Here is a 22,112-nt window from a genome sequence, read left to right on the forward strand (position 1 = left end):
TAAATGATCACTCGATTATTATATAATATCGAATTCCATGACCGAAGGGCAGACAACTCAGAGACATCGATCACATAAAAGTATCTTAGTAACTGTACAAGGAATATGCATCTGCTGTCCAATATAAAAATCACTATGAATGAAGGGCAGTAGCCCTATATTAAAAAACAATAACAGAGTGTATAGATACAGTATGATGTGATCAACTAATGAAATATGCAAATAAATGCGAAGAGTTTGTGAAATTGTCCCATTTCTATCAGAAGTGTAAGAATAGGTAGGTCTAACATTCAGTTATAACGTAGAATTCACTCAGTGATGAAAGCAAAATTTTTCAAGACTATTTTACAAAAGTTATTAACCAATAGTGTCTACATTATATTTCTCTACCAAGCCTGGCTACAGTACAAAATGCATTATACATTTCAAGTGTAGAACCTAGTCAACCACTGTGTTATCTTTACCAAAAAATAACACCATTTTGTCAATATTCAAGAAAGGCCATCATCAAAAACCTGAATTTTGCATCCTGAGAATAACGTGAAGTAAATGTAAAGATTTCTAGCAAAGAATCAGCAAGAATATGTGGTTAAGCTATAACAATTCTTTCCTAAAACCTACTTCACAACAGATTGACAATGAAGAGCCATAGAAGCTGACCTAAAGTTGAAACTTTGTTACAGCAGAAAAACCTACAGCCAGTAACAAGCAATAGGGATTAATATACAACCTGTTTTATATGTTTACCAGTTAATTTATAAAAATAAACCGTGACACAAGTCAGTTAAGTAATTCAATCTTCTTATTTTTTCTTTCTCTTCCAAAATATAGCTTCATTGACTTAAACAAGACTGTGACATGCTTTCTCTGGTAGCCTTAAATGTAACTGCATATATGAACATTCTAATGGTCAACTTGTTGATCTACGTACATGTAATTCAACTTTTCTGTCAACATAAGTAGATTTGCTTTTCATATTGAAGTGAAGTTTTGTAGAAAAGCTCCAAATATTTTTCAGAAATATTTGAACTTTTTCTTGGCATATCTATGAGAAGTATTTGTAAGTTCTCTGTTTCTCAGTTGAGGCGTTGATGTTCAGATTCCTTAGAATACCCAGTGGGTCTGTATCGATGTCTGTTCCAGGAGAGATGAAACCAGCTGGAGTGTGAGGCGTCTGAGGTTCCAGAAGATTGGGATCAATGTCATTTGAAGCTGGTGGAAGTCGACGACGTAGCATGCCAGCATATGTTGGCTTTTGATCCGAACCAGGAGGGCTAGTTGGGGGTGATCCTGATGATTCTGAAGTTTCTGTTGAGGACTGTTGAGGAATTTTCAGGTGAAGTTTACGTGAAGCAGTCAGAGAAGAAGCATGGGAACGGAAAGATTTGCTGCTCTCAGACATCTGTTTGTTCCATTCCTCTTCCTCCTCTGCTGATTCATGTCCCTCTTCAATTGTCTCGTCAATCATCTTCACCAAGTCTGTGATTTCCGTGGGGGTTTCCAAATCTTCACTGAACTGACGGCTGAATCCTGTCTCTAGACGAAGTCCTACAGGGGTTCGCTTTGCTTTATCCTTTTTCACCATGTCATTCACGTCTCCATTTTGACCAGGCACAATCATATCCCCAAAACCACTACTATAAGGAGTGGAGAGCACCAGTCCACTGTCAGTGTTTGTTGGTGCTTGCCTCTGTGCTGATGCAATGACCCTTGCAAGAGGGCTATTTGCTGATCCTCTTCTCTCCTGATGCTCCAATGCAGGACTTGAGGATTTCAGGTAACCTGCTTCAATTTTTTGTGAAGCTTGGGGATCAATGACAGTAGCAATATCTTGTGGGATGTGTGGTGATTCTGTTCGCTGTGGTGTACTTGAACGGGAACTGCTTGCTGAGGTTGCTGTTCGTGGGAACAGGTGAATTGGCACATGACGTACGTTGGGAAGGAGCTGAATCTGCTGACTTGCAACTGATGATCCTGGGGATGTAACTGGTGACCCTGAACGACCTTGAGAAGATGCAGGAGAAGATGTCTGTGATCGTTTGTCCTCCACATCCTCTGGCCCTACCGCGGCATAATGTGGACGTAGGATTGGGTAAAACTGACTAGGATGTTGTGGCCCTAGCTGGTGTAACAGTGGTCCCCGAGGGTGCTGCTGATTCATTAGAACTCTGGGGTCATCCTGCATGTAGTAGTATCCCCCGAAGTGATGTGGATAGTAATACATCTGTTGGTAGGCTGCTGACATACGTGGAGGCATGTACATAATCTGGCGTCCACGTGGGGCCACTGATGACATTTTCTTTCCAGGTAGCATTGCATCAGGTTGGGATGAGTCAACCTTGACCTTGTCTTTATCACCTGGCCTTACCTTGGGGATGGCTAGAAGGGATGGATGACGTGGGTGATAACCTCTTGCAGGTATTCTACCCTGAGCTGGGGAGCCGACGATGTGTGGGACACCCTGTCTATTGTATACAACATGTGGAACAAGACCTGGATAGGGAACTGGCATATAGGGCTGAGGAAACATCTGAAAAGAAAAAAAAAAAAGGTTTAAAGGATATGTATCTTTTACCTGTATCTATATGGGGCATTAATGGAAACTATATCTGATAGAAAAGTTTTAAGGTTTCCCTCAAAACAATTGTATCTCAAGGAATAAACGAAAATTAAAATGGCATAACATGATTTGCTATACTTTTTTCCATTTCTAGAAAGATGTCATTTTTATATATTATATATATGAGATCAAAGAGGGATATTGGTGCCTATCATTGTTTGACCTTTATTTGCTCTTTAAAAGTTGTATTTTCCCCTATCTTTTCTCTTCTCTGTTTTTGCTCTCAATGATAAGAAATTTGAACATTCCTTTGCAGAAATAGCAATAATAATCTTTTACTGCCAAATCAAAGATGGTCACCCGGAAGCCATTTTGTTTTTCTGATCAGTCCCAAAATAAAATGGGCACAATGATGGACCATGGGAACCTACATGTAAAATTTGAGAGAGAACTATCCAGTACATCTCAAGAAATAGCAATAACATTATTCACTTTGCGAAATCCAAGATGGCCGTCAGTCTGCCATTTTGTTTTTCTGATCATTCCCAAAATCAAACGGGCACAACTAGGGACTAGGGGGAATCTACATATGAAATTTAAGAGAAATCCATCCTGTACTTCTCAAGAAATAATGTTAACAAAAATTGATTATGAACAGATGAACAGACGGATGATGGACCAAAGACGAGGGGCAATTTGAATAGTCTGCCATCATCAGAGAGAAGAGTAAGAAAAGAATTCCTTTATACCTGTGGATGAGGATATGTCATCCTTGGGCCCATGTAATACTGTGGATGCTGAGTGATGCCATGGTAGTTTCCTGGAGACCCTGATGCTGCCTGCTGGGTAATATCTGGTGTGGTGGCATGAAATAGTCTATTTGGTACAAATTCTGGAGCGAGGGGGTTAAGAATGAATGTCTTGCGCATGTCAGCTGAGGTAAGTTGGGCCTTCAGCTGCATCCAGGTTGTACCAAATAAACTGTTGTTGTCTTGACAAATTTCTAAATAGTACTCCCATATTTTTCTGTTAAAGAGACAAAACAATTTACAATGTACTTTTTTACAATGTTATCACATTATGATGTCAGCTGATCTCAGATCTCCAACATCTTTTCTTGCAAAATGTGACATTAGTGACTGCTGATGTGAACCGTGTCAACCATATACCATTCATATTATTTAAGATTTGATATACAGGTCGTGTGACATAATTTCCATTCCCAAACTTAATACATGTGGTACCATCAATTTAAAACAGAAAAAATTCCAATCATTTTTCTGCGTAATTCAATTTACCGTAATTGGTGAGTTACAAAATAAATGATAAAAAAACCCCATCAAAGATGTTCACATTAGAACGACTACTGTATAATCAGTATAAACAAGATACAAAGTGTGACGTTGAACACTGCACAAACATGTCTGACCTATTGAAGTCCAGTCATCTTACCTTGAAAACAACTCATCTAACTCTCCCAACATAAAAGCATGTGGAGCGTTTATGTTCGTTTCATTTGTCATACCAGGTAAATACAATTCAGTATGGACACAACATGTATCACTTGTCTGAATCACACAACTTTTCAGGTATAGTTACATGACTCTAACAAGCAAAACTGAAGCTATCGGTTACAGATATAGGAGTCTTTTAGAGTCCAAGTCTCTAACTGCTCGTGATTAACACATTCAAAGTATTTTCTAGATCAGCATTTGTGAAATCCTGTATTTGAAAATATGTTTAAAGAGGTGAGTTTGTGAAATAAAGTACTTGTGAAATCTACAGTTGGTGATTAACAGTACACTCCGCTATCCTAACAAGAGACTCCCTTGTAACCAATTTTTAGGCACTCTGGACAACAATCAACAAATATCATAAACAATGATGAACATGTTGCGATACCAGAATTAGTGTTTAACTTTATTTTATACAGCTGTCTGTAACTTAATCTTAGGCCACGTATCTATTTACTATCCATGTCATACCTACAAAACAGCTTAAATGTTCAATGACAAGTGCAAAACAAGCTGTACCAACTTATCATAATCACATTTGCTGTATTGGAAGTAAGTGTGTAAAGGGTGTGACAGGAAACCGGAGTACAGTTAGGTAAGTGACAATGTATCATTTCACATCTGACTAGGCAACCAACATCTAGGTTAAAGGCAAGTGTGTTACCACTGCACCACCAGAGCTGCCAAATATTGCCAAATATTGCCGACTAGTGCTGCCAAACAATATCTACCCATATAAGTTGTATGCTGTATCATAGACACAAGAACCCCTGACTTTCACAGATTAAAGCTTAAACTTACCGACTCTTGCCCACTAGGCAGAGGGAGACAGGATCACCAATGACAAGGACAAGGGATTGAGCTCGGGTGATGGCAGTGTTGAGAAGCTTGATATCAGACAGGAAGCCATAATTGACGACATCATCCTGTATTGTGTCTGCACTACAGCTATGGCGAGTCCGTACCGTAGACAAGATGACAACCCGAAACTGTTTACCTGTGAATATTAATTTTGATTTAACAAGGCAGAGCATTATATTCAATAGCCACTGCTCTAGATGAAATAAACTTCAGAACAAAAATTAACAAGGCATTGCTAATGATACATATCCTCACACAGTTCCAACTAGACTTAAGTACAACAAAGAAGCTGTCAAAAAATGTGAAGCTTGATCAAAATTCCTAAAAGAATGTAGCCACTGGAATGCTGACAGGACAGGTTAAAAATTATAATGGTGGCCTTGACCTTGACCCTACATTCCTGAAACATGAACTTGTCTGTGACACTATGGACCTTTATATGAATGTAAAGATTGATAGAAATTTCTCAAGAAATGAAACCACTACAGTTCTGACAATGATTCACTAAAAGTAGTAATAGTGACCTTCACCCTACAACCCTGAAACTTCTACTTGTCTGAGATAATATGGTCTTTCATAAGTGTGTGAATTTTGATTAAAATCCCTCATGAAATGAAGCTGCTCGAGCACTGACAAGTTTGATGAAAATCCCTAAAAATATGAAATTTTCTAAAATAATAACACAGATCATATCCGTGACCCTCCAACTCTGAAACTTAAAACCAGTTATGGTGTACCTTTATACATGTGTGTGAATTTTTATTAAAATCCCGAAAGAAATGAAGCTGCTATAGCACTGACAACATTTTCTAAATAGTAGTGACCTTGACCCTACAACCATGAAAATCAAATATATTTAAAATATCACGGCGCTACATAAGTGTGTGAAGTTTGATAAATCCTTTGAAAAATCAAACTGCTATAGTGACCTTGACCCTATAACCCTGAAATTCAAAATTCCAGGTAACAGTCCTTTAAAAGTTTGTGCAAGACGATAAAAATCTTTCAAGGAATGAAGCCATTAGAGTGCTAACAATGATAATTTTTACATTTATATACATTACATATATTACGTTCAGGAACTTCCCCACCTAGTACATCTATATGTCCTTTCCCACATTCCTTGAGAGGGGTTAACAATAGCCATAATTCTTTATAAAGTGGGGAATGCAGCCAGATTTCTGTACAAAACACACATTATTCTCAGAGAGTAAACAAATAAAATATGGCATCTGTAAATAAGAGCTATACATGACTGACTACCAAACTCATGAAGTGTGCACTTTTACTACCTTTCTGTTATAATAGATCAAGAGGAACATCAAATATATACATAAGCAATAACGAGAAGTGGCCGTTCCTTGTTTCTTTACTCTCAGGGCACCTAGGGATCAATAGCAGCATGAATACAGATACCATTCCTTATGTTGAAATTCAATACTGAGGTTTACCTTGTACATTGAATACACGTTCCACTTTGATATTGTACATTTTCCTTTTCCTTAATTCTGATCGTATATGGAACACCTGCAAAAGAAATTGTTTCCTGACATAAAAGATGTATATCTCATTTTATTTTGTGATGAAATTTGCTCTTAATGTAAAATTCCTTTCCCTCAAATTATCTTCATACTGTTTTAAAAAGTAAAAATAATTTACAAAGCCTATTTGGTATTTAACTTTTATTCAGAAAGACACTAGAAAATGTCATCAAAACATGAATGTCCCACTCCCAAACAAGTAGATATCACTGTATGATTTATTTCCGAAAGATATCAAATGTGACCTTTGACCCTTTATCCTTGACAGATGACCACCTTAATATGATAAAGTGTAAAAATTATTTTAAGATACAATGGGAGTAAATATGAACCAAATTTGTTAGAGTATATCAAGATAAGCACAATGATTCAGAAAAGGAATGGAAGGATAGACATGGGTAGCAAAGTGCTCCCATAAAATGGTGAGGGTATAAAAAAGGTACAAATACATAATGTAATAATGTAAACATAATAAATAAATAAAACAAACCATACCTAACATTACCTAAGAAACAAGGTGATATTTCTATATCCATATCATAACAAGGTATTGTCACATCTTTAAGTAAAGCAAATACTTTAAAATCATGTTTGCGGGATCTCCACAGTCAAATTTACATTACTAGTGTTCTAGCATTGACACAGGATTTTGTGATAGTAAATAACCTGTTTAAAACCTTACCTGGTCAGTATAGGGGGTTAAGACTCCTATTGATCCTTCCCCTAACTCGCCCCACTCAGAGCTTGGCCAGTATCTAACAAGATGGTCCACACGGTCTATCACTTCATGTACCTAGAAATATAATCATTTCAAAATCAATTTCATGACAACACAATTTTCACATTCTGCTAGCTTACACAGAAAATTTGAACAATTTTAAAAATTATTTTCACTTTATGAGAAAAAGCAGAAACAAAGGTTTGTCAACATGCTTCAGATATAATTCTGCATTGACCAGAAGATAATGATACAGGCCAAGCATAATAAATCAGTAAGTCTGTCATTGTTTCATAAACGAACAACTCTGGTCCAACTTGTCACACTGCTCAGCAAATAAGGTCTGGCTGTCGACAAAGAAGGATACAACATAAATTAGGTGCCAAAACACTTCACCTAGTGGGTCACAAGACATCAGTACTTGAAATGTATTGCACATACGAAAAAATACTGGGCAATCGTTGCTGACAAGTGCTATGCATACTGAACTATACAAGTAAACTGACCAACAAAAAGCTAATGTCTGCATTCTACAGTACTGGTGCGAGGCTAATACTTCAGGATAAAGCACAAGTTCTCATTGTCTATTTTAAGAAGAAAAGGCATGAGGTATGTACCTGGTATTCTAATGATTTAAACATCAATCTTACCTCAGCAATGTTGTAAAAGCCAATACTATTTTCATGTTGAACTTCCTCACCACGAGCAGAGTAAAACGTGAGAGGATAGTACAGTGGGTGACGTGGCTGATCACTGCTGGCTGTTAGCTGACTGTCATAAAACAAGTCAGAGGTGAAGTCAATGATTGCAGAGTGTGATCTGTAATTTTCACACAGCATAACTTTACAGTGGACATCATCTGGGTACAACTCATGTAGACGTTCCAACATGGATTTGTGGAATCCCTGTTGTCGCCCCAGGTCAGAGTATATCTCAGGGCTCAGCTGAAATTGGAACAAAAACAACATTGATTTATATCAAAATAAATATCTATCACATACCTGGACTGTTGTGTCATGTCCTAGGAGCATGTCCTAAATATTGCAAGGCACACACAATTTTGACACCTTGAATAAGTCATGTCTTGATGACATCACATGATTGTTTCGTTTGTGAAAAATGTATCTTCCACATCAAATAAATCTTTCTTTTTGAGACATTTATTAGAGATTTATTGCTTAAATTTCAAAAATACAGATTATATGATAAATAGAATCTTACACTTGTTCCAATGTAATATGAAATTTATTAATCTTGTTTAATAATTTGATATGTCACAAGCCTTTACAAGAGACATATTGAATTATTAAACTTGTTTAATAAATTCCATATTACATTGACACTCATGTAAGATCCTCTACTTGTATTTAATATGATAGTTTCTGATCCAAACGTGGCAATATTATTGTGCCAAAAAAGATCATTTTTCCATGGCATCTTTTAACATAATTTCAGTGAAATAATTTATCAATAGAAAAGCTTCTCAGTGTAGATCTGGTTTATTAACTGAAAAGGTATTTAGGCTTACCTGCATGTGGTCCCCTGCCAGTACGACACGTGTGTATGGTCCACACAGAGACAGAGGAATGAGACTATCACATTCCATAGCCTGTGCTGCCTCATCCAGAAATATGTGGGTGAAAAATCCTGTAATTGAACGGTAATGAAGAATATAAAGCATAAAATGACTGGCTAATCAGGAAGGTACACATACATTTCTCTTCTGTTTTCAGAAACAGTAATCTTGAACTTTTGAGTCTGAATACCTGGTAACCTTCATTATGCAGGGACTTAAACATTTTTTATTCTTAAGCAATTTCTGGAAACAAAAGCATGGATAAATGGACAGCTGGCAATCACTGATGTATCTACTACAGGGCCCCCATAGATTTAGGACCCTTTTAAATGGTCAGGCTTATTCACTACTTTGTGAATGAGGTCCATGACTTTAAATTTAAGAAAAAGTGTTACAAAATGTAAAACTGGAAAGCATAACAAACTATAAAGATATTTGAATTCAATAACAGTACACACAGAATTGTAATGGAGGAGGGTTACGTCAGACACATAATAAATGCAGCCTTTATACTTTGTTGGAACAAAATAACAACCATTTGAACCCAAAACTGATATATAATTATTTATACATGGGACATTGCCATCCAGATTTTGGTAATTTAATTTTGGTATTTTAATGCTTAAATGGGTAAAAACGTGAGAGCTAAAATGATGAGATTTGAGATCAAGATGACTAACAACTTACCTGGTTCCAAGTTGAGATCACACAGGTATCTAGCCGTACCCAGTGTAGTTATAACAATCCTGTGTTTCTCCACATCCTCCAAGACGGGACACCTGAAGATGCCTGATGAACCAGCAGCAGCTCGAATGCAGTACTGGATAACAACCTCTGGGACAGTTTGTATCCATCGGTGTCTATAGTACAGACGGAGTGGCCGTGCCTCAAGGTATCCCTCCTTGACCAATGGATGGAGGAACTCTTTGATGTATAGATCAGCAGCACTGGAAATTAGAATTGAATTATTTACATTTACAAACTATTGATTCTATAAAAAAACAATAGTTACATTATAATCACATACTTTATTACAACCTGATATGATGATTGTGATATGAATACAGATATATAGTCTTTATATTTGGATTAGCTCAAGCGGCTAACATATGCAGTCTTATTCAAAGTAGCAAGGCGAATGTACTAAAGGGCTATGATATAGCATCTACTGATGTTTCTACTGAAACTACAAAAGATGTGATAATGGTTATCATTGACTATGCCTTATTGTCAGATAAATAAGTCTATTTACTGTGAGAAATTCAGAAATTGTGATACCTGTTGGAGTGAGTACATATCAGAATACGAGTATCATCCTGCTGTAGGATCTGTTTAGCTGCCTGAGCCAAGGTGTAGGTCTTCCCAGTTCCATACGGCCCAACTAGAAGGATAGGAGGCAAGGGCAGTTTGCCTTCTGCAGTAATCTTTAAAATGGCCTCCTTTTGTTTCTCATTCAACTTTGTACTGACGACTTCACTCAATTCAGGACTAAACCAATGAATAGTGAAATGTATAAGGATTTTTTTAACTGAAATATTTGAAGTTGGCTAGTTACTTACAGAGAAAACAGCTACACGTGTCCTTTTTTATTCTTCAAAACAATGTTTCTCCTATGACAAATAAATGCTTTTGTATGTTTTACAAGCCTTTAATGACTTATCAATTTCTGGCCTTTTATAATTCTTATGTGTTGGCAAAGAACATTACTAAAACGGTACTTTTAAGGACAGTTGTTGTAGACATCTGACTGCTATATGCATTTACCTAAGGTATCATTTCAAATATAAAAGTAAGTACTTTACTTTGTTGTAAATTAAAGAGGTTTTCCCCCCCTTATATCTGTTTAAGATGATATTGTACTAAAGAGGTCTCTAAAATTTCTGAGAAAAAGAAAAGAATGATTTCTAATGATAAAAATATCAAAACAACTTTTTCTTTTAATTAATTCATTGTGATTACAGATAACTTCCAAACTTACCTGCCCTTGACCCAGGAAGTGGTGGGAAACGTGTTCAGCGGTGGGAATACAAGATCAAGTGTTGGGAGTCTATCAATGGCAGCATGCATCTCGCACTTTGGTAGACGATTCAGTTGGAACTGAATCTGTAATGATTGATAGAAAATTTTAAAACAAAATTTACAATTGGTGGTGAGCCTATGATTTCTTCAAGCTGAATATCAAATACAAAATGAGTTTAAGGGACAGACGACAAGCAAAAAAAAATTTGTGAAGAGCTTAAAATTCAGGCTCCAAATGAAATATTTACTAGTGAAAGTCAATATGAAAAACATTGTCTGAACAAAACAAATCAAGAAAGGCTGCAGCGAAGTAAGCATTCAAAAATACACAGCAAATTCCTACAGCAATAAACAAAAAACAATTCAGAACTTTTACACCATGCATATATATATATATATGTAGTTATCTCCCCTTACCTCTACTGGGAATTCCTGGTCACATGTAAGATTAAGTTCTTCTACACATTCCTTTGACAGGCGAAGGAAGATGAAGTTTTTACCTTTATCCTCAATAACTGCTTCATAAACCTGTACAATGGATGAGAAAAAGGAATAGTATTTCAACATACACATATATGTACTTGAATATAAATTTGATTATATAAAATTTTCAAAAAATCAAAATTCTCTCCAGACTGGTTTCACAATTATCAGACTCATGTGTGACTATTACATAGACTCACCCTCGGTAGATCAGAGGAGGGTTCCTTCTTAATCTGGTTCTGTGGTATAAGCCAAGCAAGCGTGGAGTTGAGGATGAGACGACCTCCAGCATAATCCTCAGACAAACGGTCCTCCATGGTCATACGTGCAAATAGTTCTCCATCTTGAGCATATTTAGCTCCTGATATCATCCCTGGTACCAGTAGAAAACGGTTCACCAATTGCAGGGAAGTGCTCAGACTGTATCTGTAAAAGTACAATTTTGCATTTTCTTATTTTTATTTTTACTTTGAAATTTGAGCATGATCCTCCACTACAGTGAAGCTTTCAATCTAAACATGCAAATATTCCAAATGCTAAAAAAGCATGAATGTCCCCACTCCCATCTTTGACAAATTCCTATAAATAGTAACAGCAGTCTACACCTTGGAATTCTGAAACATAAACAAATTCCAGACATTCTTGTGCCTGAGAACTTTCATCAACGATGACAAAATATCACAAGGGAAATGAAATCACAAGAGTGATGATATTGATTTGAGATGAAAGATGGAATTGGGGAAAACTACGTGCCCCTAATAAAATGGCACATGCAAAAAGGTTACATATTTATGGCCTTGATATTCTCTCTACTGATTGGCTGTTACCTTGATATGCTGTCAAGTTGTGACCATTCTTCCACATATAACATTTCATGCATCCAGATGCGATATGTTTCTTTCCTAGGTGGATGCATAAGATGATCTTCAAAGTGGAACTTTTCTATATCAGGCAGGGAGTATTTACTCAGGAGCTTGTCCTCTATGGCTGTATTAGGTATAGGTCTACAACATAAACAAATGAATTAAAAGACGTTTGTAAAATATCTTCATTGTTCAAGATAAAATGTTCTTGTGTTGCTGTTGAATGCAAAGTCTAACTCTAGTTACTGAAGTGAAAAAATGAAATTTATTGACAAGATTAAGGTATAGATCTCCTCAGATATAAGTATACATGAAGTTTTAAGACTTTTGGGGTATTTGGGTCAAGGAAAAGCAAGCTCTGACCCAATTGTAGAACAGAAAACAATGGAAAAGAAAAGTCCCTTATGTCTCATCAAATATTCTAATTTGATATAGGTATAAAATAAGTCATTAATGTATGTACAAAACCATTGAAGTTTACTTGAATGCATGTTTTTTTTCTCGTCTTTTTGACATATTTTTAAAGAGAAGTTCGCGACATTGCTAGGTAATAAGAACAATAGACAGTGGTATAATTACTTTGGTTCAAACGGTAGCAGGCGAACATTGTTTTTCTTCCATCGGCCCTGATCGCCTTGAAGAAAGTCATTGAACACCTTCTCTGTGTCAGTGATAGGAGCAGATTCCACTTGGAGCTCTCGACTGAGGACAGGATCAGTCCCAAAATCCATGACTAGTGTCTGTCGAAAGGTCCCGTAAATATCCGTCTTAAAGACCACCTGTGATAAAAAAATAAATGTAGATTAGATATCTGTTGGACTGTTCAGCATGACTTTACAAGATTCAGGTTCAGAAACATGACATTTCAAACTCATTTGAACCGATAGTATTTGGAAACCTGTCCCAAGACAAAGGAAATTTAGTGTTTTTCTATCATAATGTTACAATCATCAATATCTGAAAGTTTAGCAAAAATGTTATCAAGTAAAAAAATTCTTACCAGGTACCATTTTAAGTATCAAACATGAATTTTAAGCAGTACATGTGTACTTATAATTGAATAGAATTTTACACAGACCACACAAAAATATAACCAGAACAGTAATGATAATGATTTCTTTTCACAGCAACAATAGTAATCATGACCTTGGATTAGACACTAGTGTCAGGTGTGGTTAGTACCTTGATTCTGTACACATATTCCCCCAGTGAAATATTAGGATACTCGGGATTCTCCCACTCTTGGCAGTGTGTTTCCAGGTTCTGGTACTTCTGAGTTTTCTTTGGCCCCACAGAGATACTTGCAATGTGAAAATATGTGCGGTATGTATCATCTAGTAAAGCCACTATGTGAAGACTTCTCTGAAAAATGAAAAAAATTAGTACATTAAAGCCAAAAGTTTTATTTTTATAATGTTCTGTACCCTAAAACAACATTTAACAACTTTTTTAAGCCTTTTAGTCACATGCTTAAATATAAGTCATATGCAAAAGATATAAAGGTTAAGACACAGATTCTAAAATCTAAATGCCAGAAGTCCAGGAGGACCTAATAATTCTGTTCCATGTTGACATTATTTGTTGTGGCATGAAGCACAGAAGATAGTTCCTTAAATCTGGACACAAATATGAACATACAATCTGCTGCAATGTCGCCTCAAAACTTGATAGGTTTCCTTGGCATGTTCCTCCAGAAATGGCTTCCTAGTTTATATTATCAATTACCTTGCTTGTTATGGTGAAAGTCCAGGCACTTGTACATTTCTTTGAGGTCATATTAACTTTGAGGTCAGAGTTCACATGTACTTTAGAGTAATCCACACTTGAGACCATCTGTGAAAAAAAAAATCTGTATATGTTTCTTCATATACCAATAATCAAACATTCTCTTCAGACAATTATATTTCAGATCAATCTAAATTTAAATAACTTTTCCACAAATCAATTATGACAGTAATTGATTCTAATGCAAAGAATAAGAACGGAACTCACAATCTAACAAAGTGACAAACTATTGGCTGGAAGTCAAATCAGCGACAGCGCACTAAATAGACACAAACATCGCATCTACAGGAGTGGCAACCCAGGACCCACTATCACACTTCCAACTTACAAGGGATTTAGGGTTTTCTGAAGTTACAAGTTTCTCCATTAGCTGTTCAGCATAGGTATTCCCATGCAGTTGTTTATCGTGTGCCGCTTTGATAAGCTGTTTTCGAAATTTAAAACGCTTCTTCCATTCGCCAAGTTCTTCTTTAGAGTGAGCTTCAGTACATTTGTCACCAAAGGAGCACTTTCCAATCTCTTCAGTACTGGAAACATTAATTGTAGTAGGAGTACATAAAATATAAAATTCTACACAACTTGAATATTTTATTTTACTTCTCTGGTTAATAGATTGGATAGATTTCCTCAGCAGGCTGTCATCATACAAGTTTATCATCATGTTATGACAGTAAGTTGGAAAAGAGATGTACAAGAAAGCATCAACCATTTGAAACAAAAGGAATTAGCATGTGGCTATATACATGGATGCTATTTATCATTGATAATGACTTTATATCAAACAATTTATAATAAAACTGAAAAACTCAATAGAATAGGTGTTAATAAAAGATTTATTTAAAAAAACAGAGGTATGACCTGAAAACTTCTTTATACAGAGTTTAACCTCCTTGCAATAGCCAGGTTCATAGAACAGAAGGAGGACAGGTACAGGTCAAAACCACTGCACACTAACCTTTTACACAAGGAATATTCTTCAGCTGAAAGGCCACGAGGTGGCTCCCTGTACTTCCAGTTTTGGTCGTCGTCAGCAGTGATCTTTTTTCGATGCAAGTCACTTTTACAGTGTGTGTCAAGTTCTTCTTGTTGGTCGAAACGAATGTCACAGAAGGTGCAGACATATTTCCTGTTATCTGTAAATATATTAAGTCTGTTTGGTAAAAGACAGTTTTAATCAACAACACTGAAACAATAATCACAAAGTTTGTTTAAGTTTATACTTGTGTCTTTATGTGTTGGTGTGTGTGGTGATGGCTGGGTGACCTACCTGACTGCACTGACTGTGGGCTGTTAGTGTGTGGTGAAGGTGTAGTGACTTCACTGACTGCTTTGTGTGTGGGCTATATGTGTGTAGTGATGGTGGAGGTTTGTACCTGACTGAACTATCTGAGGGCTGTTTGTGTGTGGTGAAGGTGTAGTGACTTCACTGACTGCTTTGTGTGTGGGCTATATGTGTGTAGTGATGGTGGAGGTATGTATCTGACTGAACTATCTGTGGGCCGTTTGTATGTGTAGTGTTGGCGGGGTGACCTACCTGACCCAACAGTCAATAGGATGGATGTGTGTACAGTGATGGTGGAGGGACATATCTGACTCAAGGTCAGAAGGATGTATGTGTGTGTTGTGATGGTGGAGGGACATACCTGACCCAACACTCAGTAGGATGTATGTGTTTACAGTGATGGTGGAGGGACATACCTGACCCAACATTCAGTAGGATGTATGTGTGTATTGTGATAGTGGAGGGACATAACTGACCCAACAGTCAGTAGGCTGTATGTGTGTGCAGTGATGGTGGGTGGTGTACCTGACTCCACTGTGAGTAGGCTGTATGTGTGTGCAGTGATGGTGGGTGGTGTACCTGACTCCACTGTGAGTAGGCTTTATGTGTGTGCAGTGATGGTGGGTGGTGTACCTGACTCCACTGTGAGTAGGCTGTATGTGTGTGCAGTGATGGTGGGTGGTGTACCTGACTCCACTGTGAGTAGGCTGTATGTGTGTGCAGTGATGGTGGGTGGTGTACCTAACTCCACTGTGAGTAGGCTGTATGTGTGTGCAGTGATGGTGGGTGGTGTACCTAACTCCACTGTGAGTAGGCTGTATGTGTGTGCAGTGATGGTGGATGGTGTACCTGACTCCACTGTGAGTAGACTGTATGTGTGTGCAGTGATGGTGGGTGGTGTACCTAACTCCACTGTGAGTAGGCTGTATGTGTGTGCAGTGATGGTGGGTGGTGTACCTAACTCCACTGTGAGTAGGCTGTATGTGTGTGCAGTGATGGTGGATGGTGTACCTGACTCCACTGTGAGTAGACTGTATGTGTGTGCAGTGATGGTGGGTGGTGTACCTAACTCCACTGTGAGTAGACTGTATGTGTGTGCAGTGATGGTGGGTGGTGTACCTAACTCCGCTGTGAGTAGACTGTACGTGTGTGCAGTGATGGTGGGTGGTGTACCTAACTCCACTGTGAGTAGGCTGTATGTGTGTGCAGTGATGGTGGGTGGTGTACCTAACTCCGCTGTGAGTAGACTGTATGTGTGTGCAGTGATGGTGGGTGGTGTACCTAACTCCACTGTGATGGTGGGTGATGTACCTAACTCCACTGTGAGTAGGCTGTATGTGTGTGCAGTGATGGTGGGTGGTGTACCTAACTCCACTGTGAGTAGGCTGTATGTGTGTGCAGTGATGGTGGGTGGTGTACCTGACTCCACTGTGAGTAGACTGTATGTGTGTGCAGTGATGGTGGGTAGTGTACCTAACTCCACTGTGAGTAGACTGTATGTGTGTGCAGTGATGGTGGGTGGTGTACCTAACTCCGCTGTGAGTAGACTGTATGTGTGTGCAGTGATGGTGGGTGGTGTACCTAACTCCACTGTGAGTAGGCTGTATGTGTGTACAGTGATGGTGGGTGGTGTACCTAACTCCGCTGTGAGTAGACTGTATGTGTGTGCAGTGATGGTGGGTGGTGTACCTAACTCCACTGTGATGGTGGGTGGTGTACCTAACTCCACTGTGAGTAGGCTGTATGTGTGTGCAGTGATGGCGGGTGGTGTACCTAACTCCACTGACATACCTGATTCCACTGTTTGTGGGTTGAATGTTTGTGAGGTGATGGCAGAATGGGTATTTGGCATGGACTGTTTGAGAGAGTTATGACTGTTCTTAGTTTCCATGCCCTCAGGTGATGACCTCTTGCTGTCATCATCTTTTTCCTCCTGTGTTTCATTGTCTTCTTTTATCTGGGAACCTGACTCCTCCTCTTCACTCTCCTCATCCTTTAATACAGATAAAATTGATGAAAATAATTTCACAATGGAGCAAAGACAACAAGATACTGATATTTAAAATTCAAATATACTGCTTTTACTACATTGACTTGTCACCATTACTGAAAGATTTCACTTAATGAAGGAAACATAATTCACAAAGAGGAATATTTGATATGAAGGTATTTTAAAAGGTTTCCCTTTTGGATATGGCATACTGTATTTTTAAAAAGAATCTTGAGGTACAATTGTAAATAATTCAATTGATCTCAAACAAACATACCTGATCATTTAAAGCATGTATTACAATTTTTAGTCTCTTCAGTTCCTTTTGTGCTGTTAAGTTCTGTAATATTTGAAATAAGAAATATGTATCATGATTTACTTCTCTGAAGTTATATAGATTTCCACTAATTAATTGTTTAAGGATTTATCCCTAATAAGGTATAAACTTCTAGTAAAATATATCTTACTCTTACAACGAACCCCTAGTATCAATTATACCTATAACACAGATATAAACTTCTAATCGTCATATAATTTACAACAAATGCAAAAAACAAGTTATCTGATTTATTTTAATCACTTTTATTGGTATGGAAGGAAGTCTGAGTGGGTTTTACTATGGGAAGAAACTAGCCTACCAAGACTGGACGGGTGACAAGATAACATTTCACATCTGCCCAGGGAATCAAATCCCAAATGCTCAGGTGAAAGTCCATTGTGTTACTACTGTATCTCCCAACATCCCAATATACATGTTCTTAATTAGTACAAAACAGTAAGGGCTCCAAATGGTGTAACGTAAAGGAGTGTCAGTACAAAATTTGTTTGATGTAATAGGTGTTACCGAGTGTATGGTACTGACAAGATAGTGAAATAAACTACAGTACCCTATACAAATGTTTAACATCTCACCTTTGGATCTCTTACTGACCACTTCTTAGCAATATTGTAAGCTTCTTCAAATCTTCCTTGGTGGCACAGAATTTTGATTTTCTTTTCTTGTAATTTTTCTTCATTTTTATATTCTCTAAGGGCTGAAAAAAAAAATAATTCAAAATTACTAGCATTGGAATAAAATGATTTTGTCTAGCATAAAAAGATCATAGTAAAGAAAAAGTCCACGGACAATGTTTCACAAATATGTTTGTTTCTTTAAAATGCTTTGGAATTAAAGATCTGTTGTTCAGGACTCGGATATGCTAACATTATTCAGGAATCCAGGTTATATCAATCACAACAACAATAACAGAAATACAGTGGTAAGCATTCTTGTTTTACAGGCAGTCTTTGTGATACTACAACTATTAGATTTTACGGATAAAATCAAGCCATTTATTATCAAAGTGATAAACATTAGATCTTACCAGTGTCACATATATCTAAAGCTTCATGAAAGTTTCTCTGAAAAGAAAATAAAGTTTTATAGTAAAGCGTCTTCAAGAACTGTCAATCTGAAGTAACAGAAAAACCACAACAATGCAGAGCACTACAAGCTTCTTCTCTCATTGACAAGTATAAAAAAACCAAGCGTATCAATGAAACTGATGAAAGCCCCTAAAAACAACATTATTGGACATAAAATTTTAACAAAGGCCAATAATTATGTAATTAAGGGGTTGTCCTACTTAGAACAGGTATACTGCATATTCTCTTAGTATAACCAATGTACTATGATCCTTGTTTAAATGCAAGTAAAGCTATGTTCATGACACAAAATTTTAATGAAGGGCAATAACTCTGTAATTAAGGGGTTGTGAACCTTACATTGGTATGCTACACACTGTCTTCATATGATCAATGTATACACCAAGTTTCATTATCCTACCTTAAATGCATGCAAAGTTATGCTCCAGACAAGAAATGTTTAATAAAAGGAAATAACTCAAGAGCCCTGAATTTGGTACACTGCACATGGTCTTTGTATGATCAATGCAAAGACCAATATCGTTATCCTAGCTTCACTGCAAAGTTATGATCAATGTACGGGTACACACTCAGTTTAAAGATCCTTGTTTAACTGTGGGCAAATTTGTGCTGTAGACACAAAATTTTAACAAAGGGCAGTAACTGTAACTGAGGAGTCTAGGGCCCTCAGTATGACCAATGTATACACCAAGTTTAATAATCCATGCTTAACTGTGAGCAAAGGTATACTCTGGACACAAAAGGATAGATGGAAAGACAGACAGATGGAGGGACAAATGGACAGACAGAAGGACAGTCAAAGAGGCAACTATATGCTCCCTGGAAAATTTTTGAAGCATGACTACAACCAAAACAACCAATAATATTGCACGCTTTCAGTTAGTTCTTGTTTTGTAAGGCTAGCTAATAAGTTACTTCTCACTTCATATATTATCTTGCCAAAATAAATAAAAAAATTAAGTTTTGATGAGTACATGAATATAAGGGATATGCCACAGATAATATGATAAACAGATTGGCACACGACAGACTGACACCAACAGAAAGTATGCAGACCTGTTTTTGCAGTATGTGTGGAACAGCAGTATTACTATTTTTCAGAGGGTGACCTTGTTACAAAATACCAAGTTTGTAATCCAATCTTTCAAGATGGAATAGTATGTATGGATACATTTGACTTATAATCATACTTCATTAATGTACATGCTATTGCAATTGCATAAAAGTACATAAAAAATATACAAATTCAGCAGGGGCCCACATAGACATATCCCTTCCCTTTCATTTTTTTTTTTTGTTATGAAAATCTATTGTGGGGTTAATGTACATAAGTTGTTCATTTCAAAATTGGTCAAGGATGACCTTTGATCTTTAACCTTGACAGAAGGCCACACAAACCTTTTAGATTCTGAACTTGGTGGAGTAAAGCTTTAGTGTGAATATGCCTGTCCTTTAAAAGTAAGCTGTTCTTCAATGCACACAAGATGGAAGTGATATAAAGTATGTAAACAGGTTTTTCAATAGATTTACCAATCTCCATACATATAAACAGCCAAATACATTACATTTCTAAATTACATCTGGGATTGCAGCACTTACAATGGCTGTATGAACAATTGATATGTTTCAACGACAACTAAAAATTGATTCTAGTATATAAATTGAAAAATCTAATCAATAACCCACAGGAGACCAGCAAGATAATATAGGTGTAACATCATACAGACAGAGAAGAATTACTGGTGTAGTATAACTTGTATTCCATGGTGACATAATAACTCCATGATCAATACAGATGTGCACACCAGTGTATTGTTGTTTGTGAATTTCTAGTTTGAATTGCATACAAGCACAGCATCTATGAAGGTAAAGAACAGGAATATTGGAAAATATAAACATTCTAACACTTTCCATTAAACAAACGAAAGCATTGATGAAGAATCCTCCACCCTCCCCATTTTGCCCTTACATTCTGCACCCCACTGCTTTCTACTGAAGTATCCACTCATCCAAACTTAGACCCACCTGGAATGCTTCCATGGTGTTGACACCTGTCATCCATACACGCCATTTTCTCACCAATCATTATCAAACCAATGTAGCTATGCTCAGTGTGTTGTTTTCATCAATAATATATGATCTATTGATTGAATCTGCTGTCATGTATATATATCATACAACAAGTGCCTTCAAACATCCGAATTTTCCCCCTAAACCGTTTGTACAGTTGTATTGGTTAGTATTAATGTACATCTAAAATCCTAGCTTTCCCTACTATTTCTCCCAACAATATGATCAAGTGAATTTTCCATTCCCATCTGAATGTCAAATATCAAAGTATTCATCGCCATGATTATCGATGAAAAATCTTCCAGGATTTCTGATGTATATCATATAAAGTATGAACATAAATGCATAAGCAATGCACACAGCCACTCTACAATGTTATCTACAAAATTCTACCTTGATTGACCACATGATGATATAGACAACTAAGATCAATAATAAAGTAACAGGCTAAGGCATCATAAAGCATACCAATCGTAGTTAAACTTTCACTAATATGCAATTTAAGATGGTCACTGCATTAAGTTCGATTGAAACCACTCAAGATATTAAACCTCTAGAATGCTCAAAAAAAAATGCTAACCTTAAAAGAAAAGTGATGATACAGACTAGATGGAGACATCTCTAGGATCTATATTAAATTGTACCTGTTTAAGAAGTGAAGAAATCCTCGTCAGATAATCCTGGAGATCTGTCTCTGTTGATGCACCTGTCTCTCTGGACATATAATCATCTTTTTGTGCCTCCTTATCCATGCCCCATCACTCTCATATATACATTGGGGTCTGCTAAAAGTGGAAGTAGAAGCAATTATTATATGTTATTCTATCATTACGAAACAATACTTTATCCAATGCTTGAGATAAAACAGCTATAAGGAAGTTAACATCACATATTTTGTTACAGTCCTTGATACAAGCAATTGTATAAATGCTGTCGATTATTCGTGAAACATTAACTTCCTTTAGTAGACATATCTTTCAGTATTAAACTGAATTCAAGATTTTTTTTACATGTGCTTTTCTATAAAAAAATGTTAAAAATGCTCCCAATCTCCAGAAGGCAGATTATGCACATCTCTAAATTTATAATATTCTGCTAATGCAACACTGTCAGTGGGCATAAATACAGGCACACATAATACAGTGTGATACTTGTACTGGTATAAACCAATACATTTAAGACAGAGAAATACATCATCAAAATTATTGGTAATCTATATAATTCCCTGAGCTCTTTTAATTTCCAGCTAACGCTCATGAATATACCCATATAAATGTAGACATTATCACTAATAATTCAGGATTGTTTAGTGTAATTATTTGCAATATTAATTTATGCGCATTTTTTAGTACAGTGTTGTATTTTCGATCACTGCAATTTACAGAATTATGGTATTCAACCTATTATCAGTGCACCTGCACAATT

General features: G+C 36.7%; 1 protein-coding gene across 1 annotated transcript; it reads right to left on the reverse strand.

Annotated features, from left to right (window-relative positions):
- Positions 1–1,045: 1,045 nt before the first annotated feature.
- LOC132551664 (probable helicase with zinc finger domain) lies at positions 1,046–21,439 on the reverse strand. Its single transcript, XM_060215843.1, has 23 exons — positions 21,332–21,439; positions 18,557–18,593; positions 18,105–18,226; positions 17,470–17,532; positions 16,994–17,195; positions 14,876–15,053; positions 14,249–14,447; positions 13,861–13,968; positions 13,318–13,497; positions 12,715–12,914; positions 12,100–12,276; positions 11,473–11,698; positions 11,207–11,317; positions 10,749–10,873; positions 10,049–10,258; positions 9,458–9,717; positions 8,723–8,841; positions 7,845–8,138; positions 7,159–7,269; positions 6,387–6,462; positions 4,876–5,071; positions 3,310–3,586; positions 1,046–2,530 (listed from the first exon to the last, which is right to left on the reverse strand). The coding sequence occupies exons 1-23, from the start codon at positions 21,437–21,439 to the stop codon at positions 1,046–1,048; spliced, it is 5,064 nt and encodes a 1,687-aa protein (XP_060071826.1).
- Between the last annotated feature and the right edge of the window lie 673 nt (positions 21,440–22,112).

The sequence above is a fragment of the Ylistrum balloti genome, unplaced genomic scaffold, assembly GCF_031769215.1.
Source record: "Ylistrum balloti isolate Yb309-2 unplaced genomic scaffold, AGI_CSIRO_Ybal_v1 Utg370208, whole genome shotgun sequence".
Lineage (NCBI taxonomy): Eukaryota > Metazoa > Mollusca > Bivalvia > Pectinida > Pectinidae > Ylistrum > Ylistrum balloti.

Bases quoted from the DNA above. Each gene is read 5' to 3' on its own strand.
- LOC132551664 (XM_060215843.1), bottom strand. From the start codon at position 21,439: ATGGATAAGGAGGCACAAAAAGATGATTATATGTCCAGAGAGACAGGT. The intron at 17,196-17,469 runs GTATGTTTGTTT...TCTGTATTAAAG, and splicing joins TACATGCTTTAAATGATCAG to GATGAGGAGAGTGAAGAGGA. The intron at 12,915-13,317 runs GTACTAACCACA...TTTTTATCACAG, and splicing joins AATATGTGTACAGAATCAAG to GTGGTCTTTAAGACGGATAT.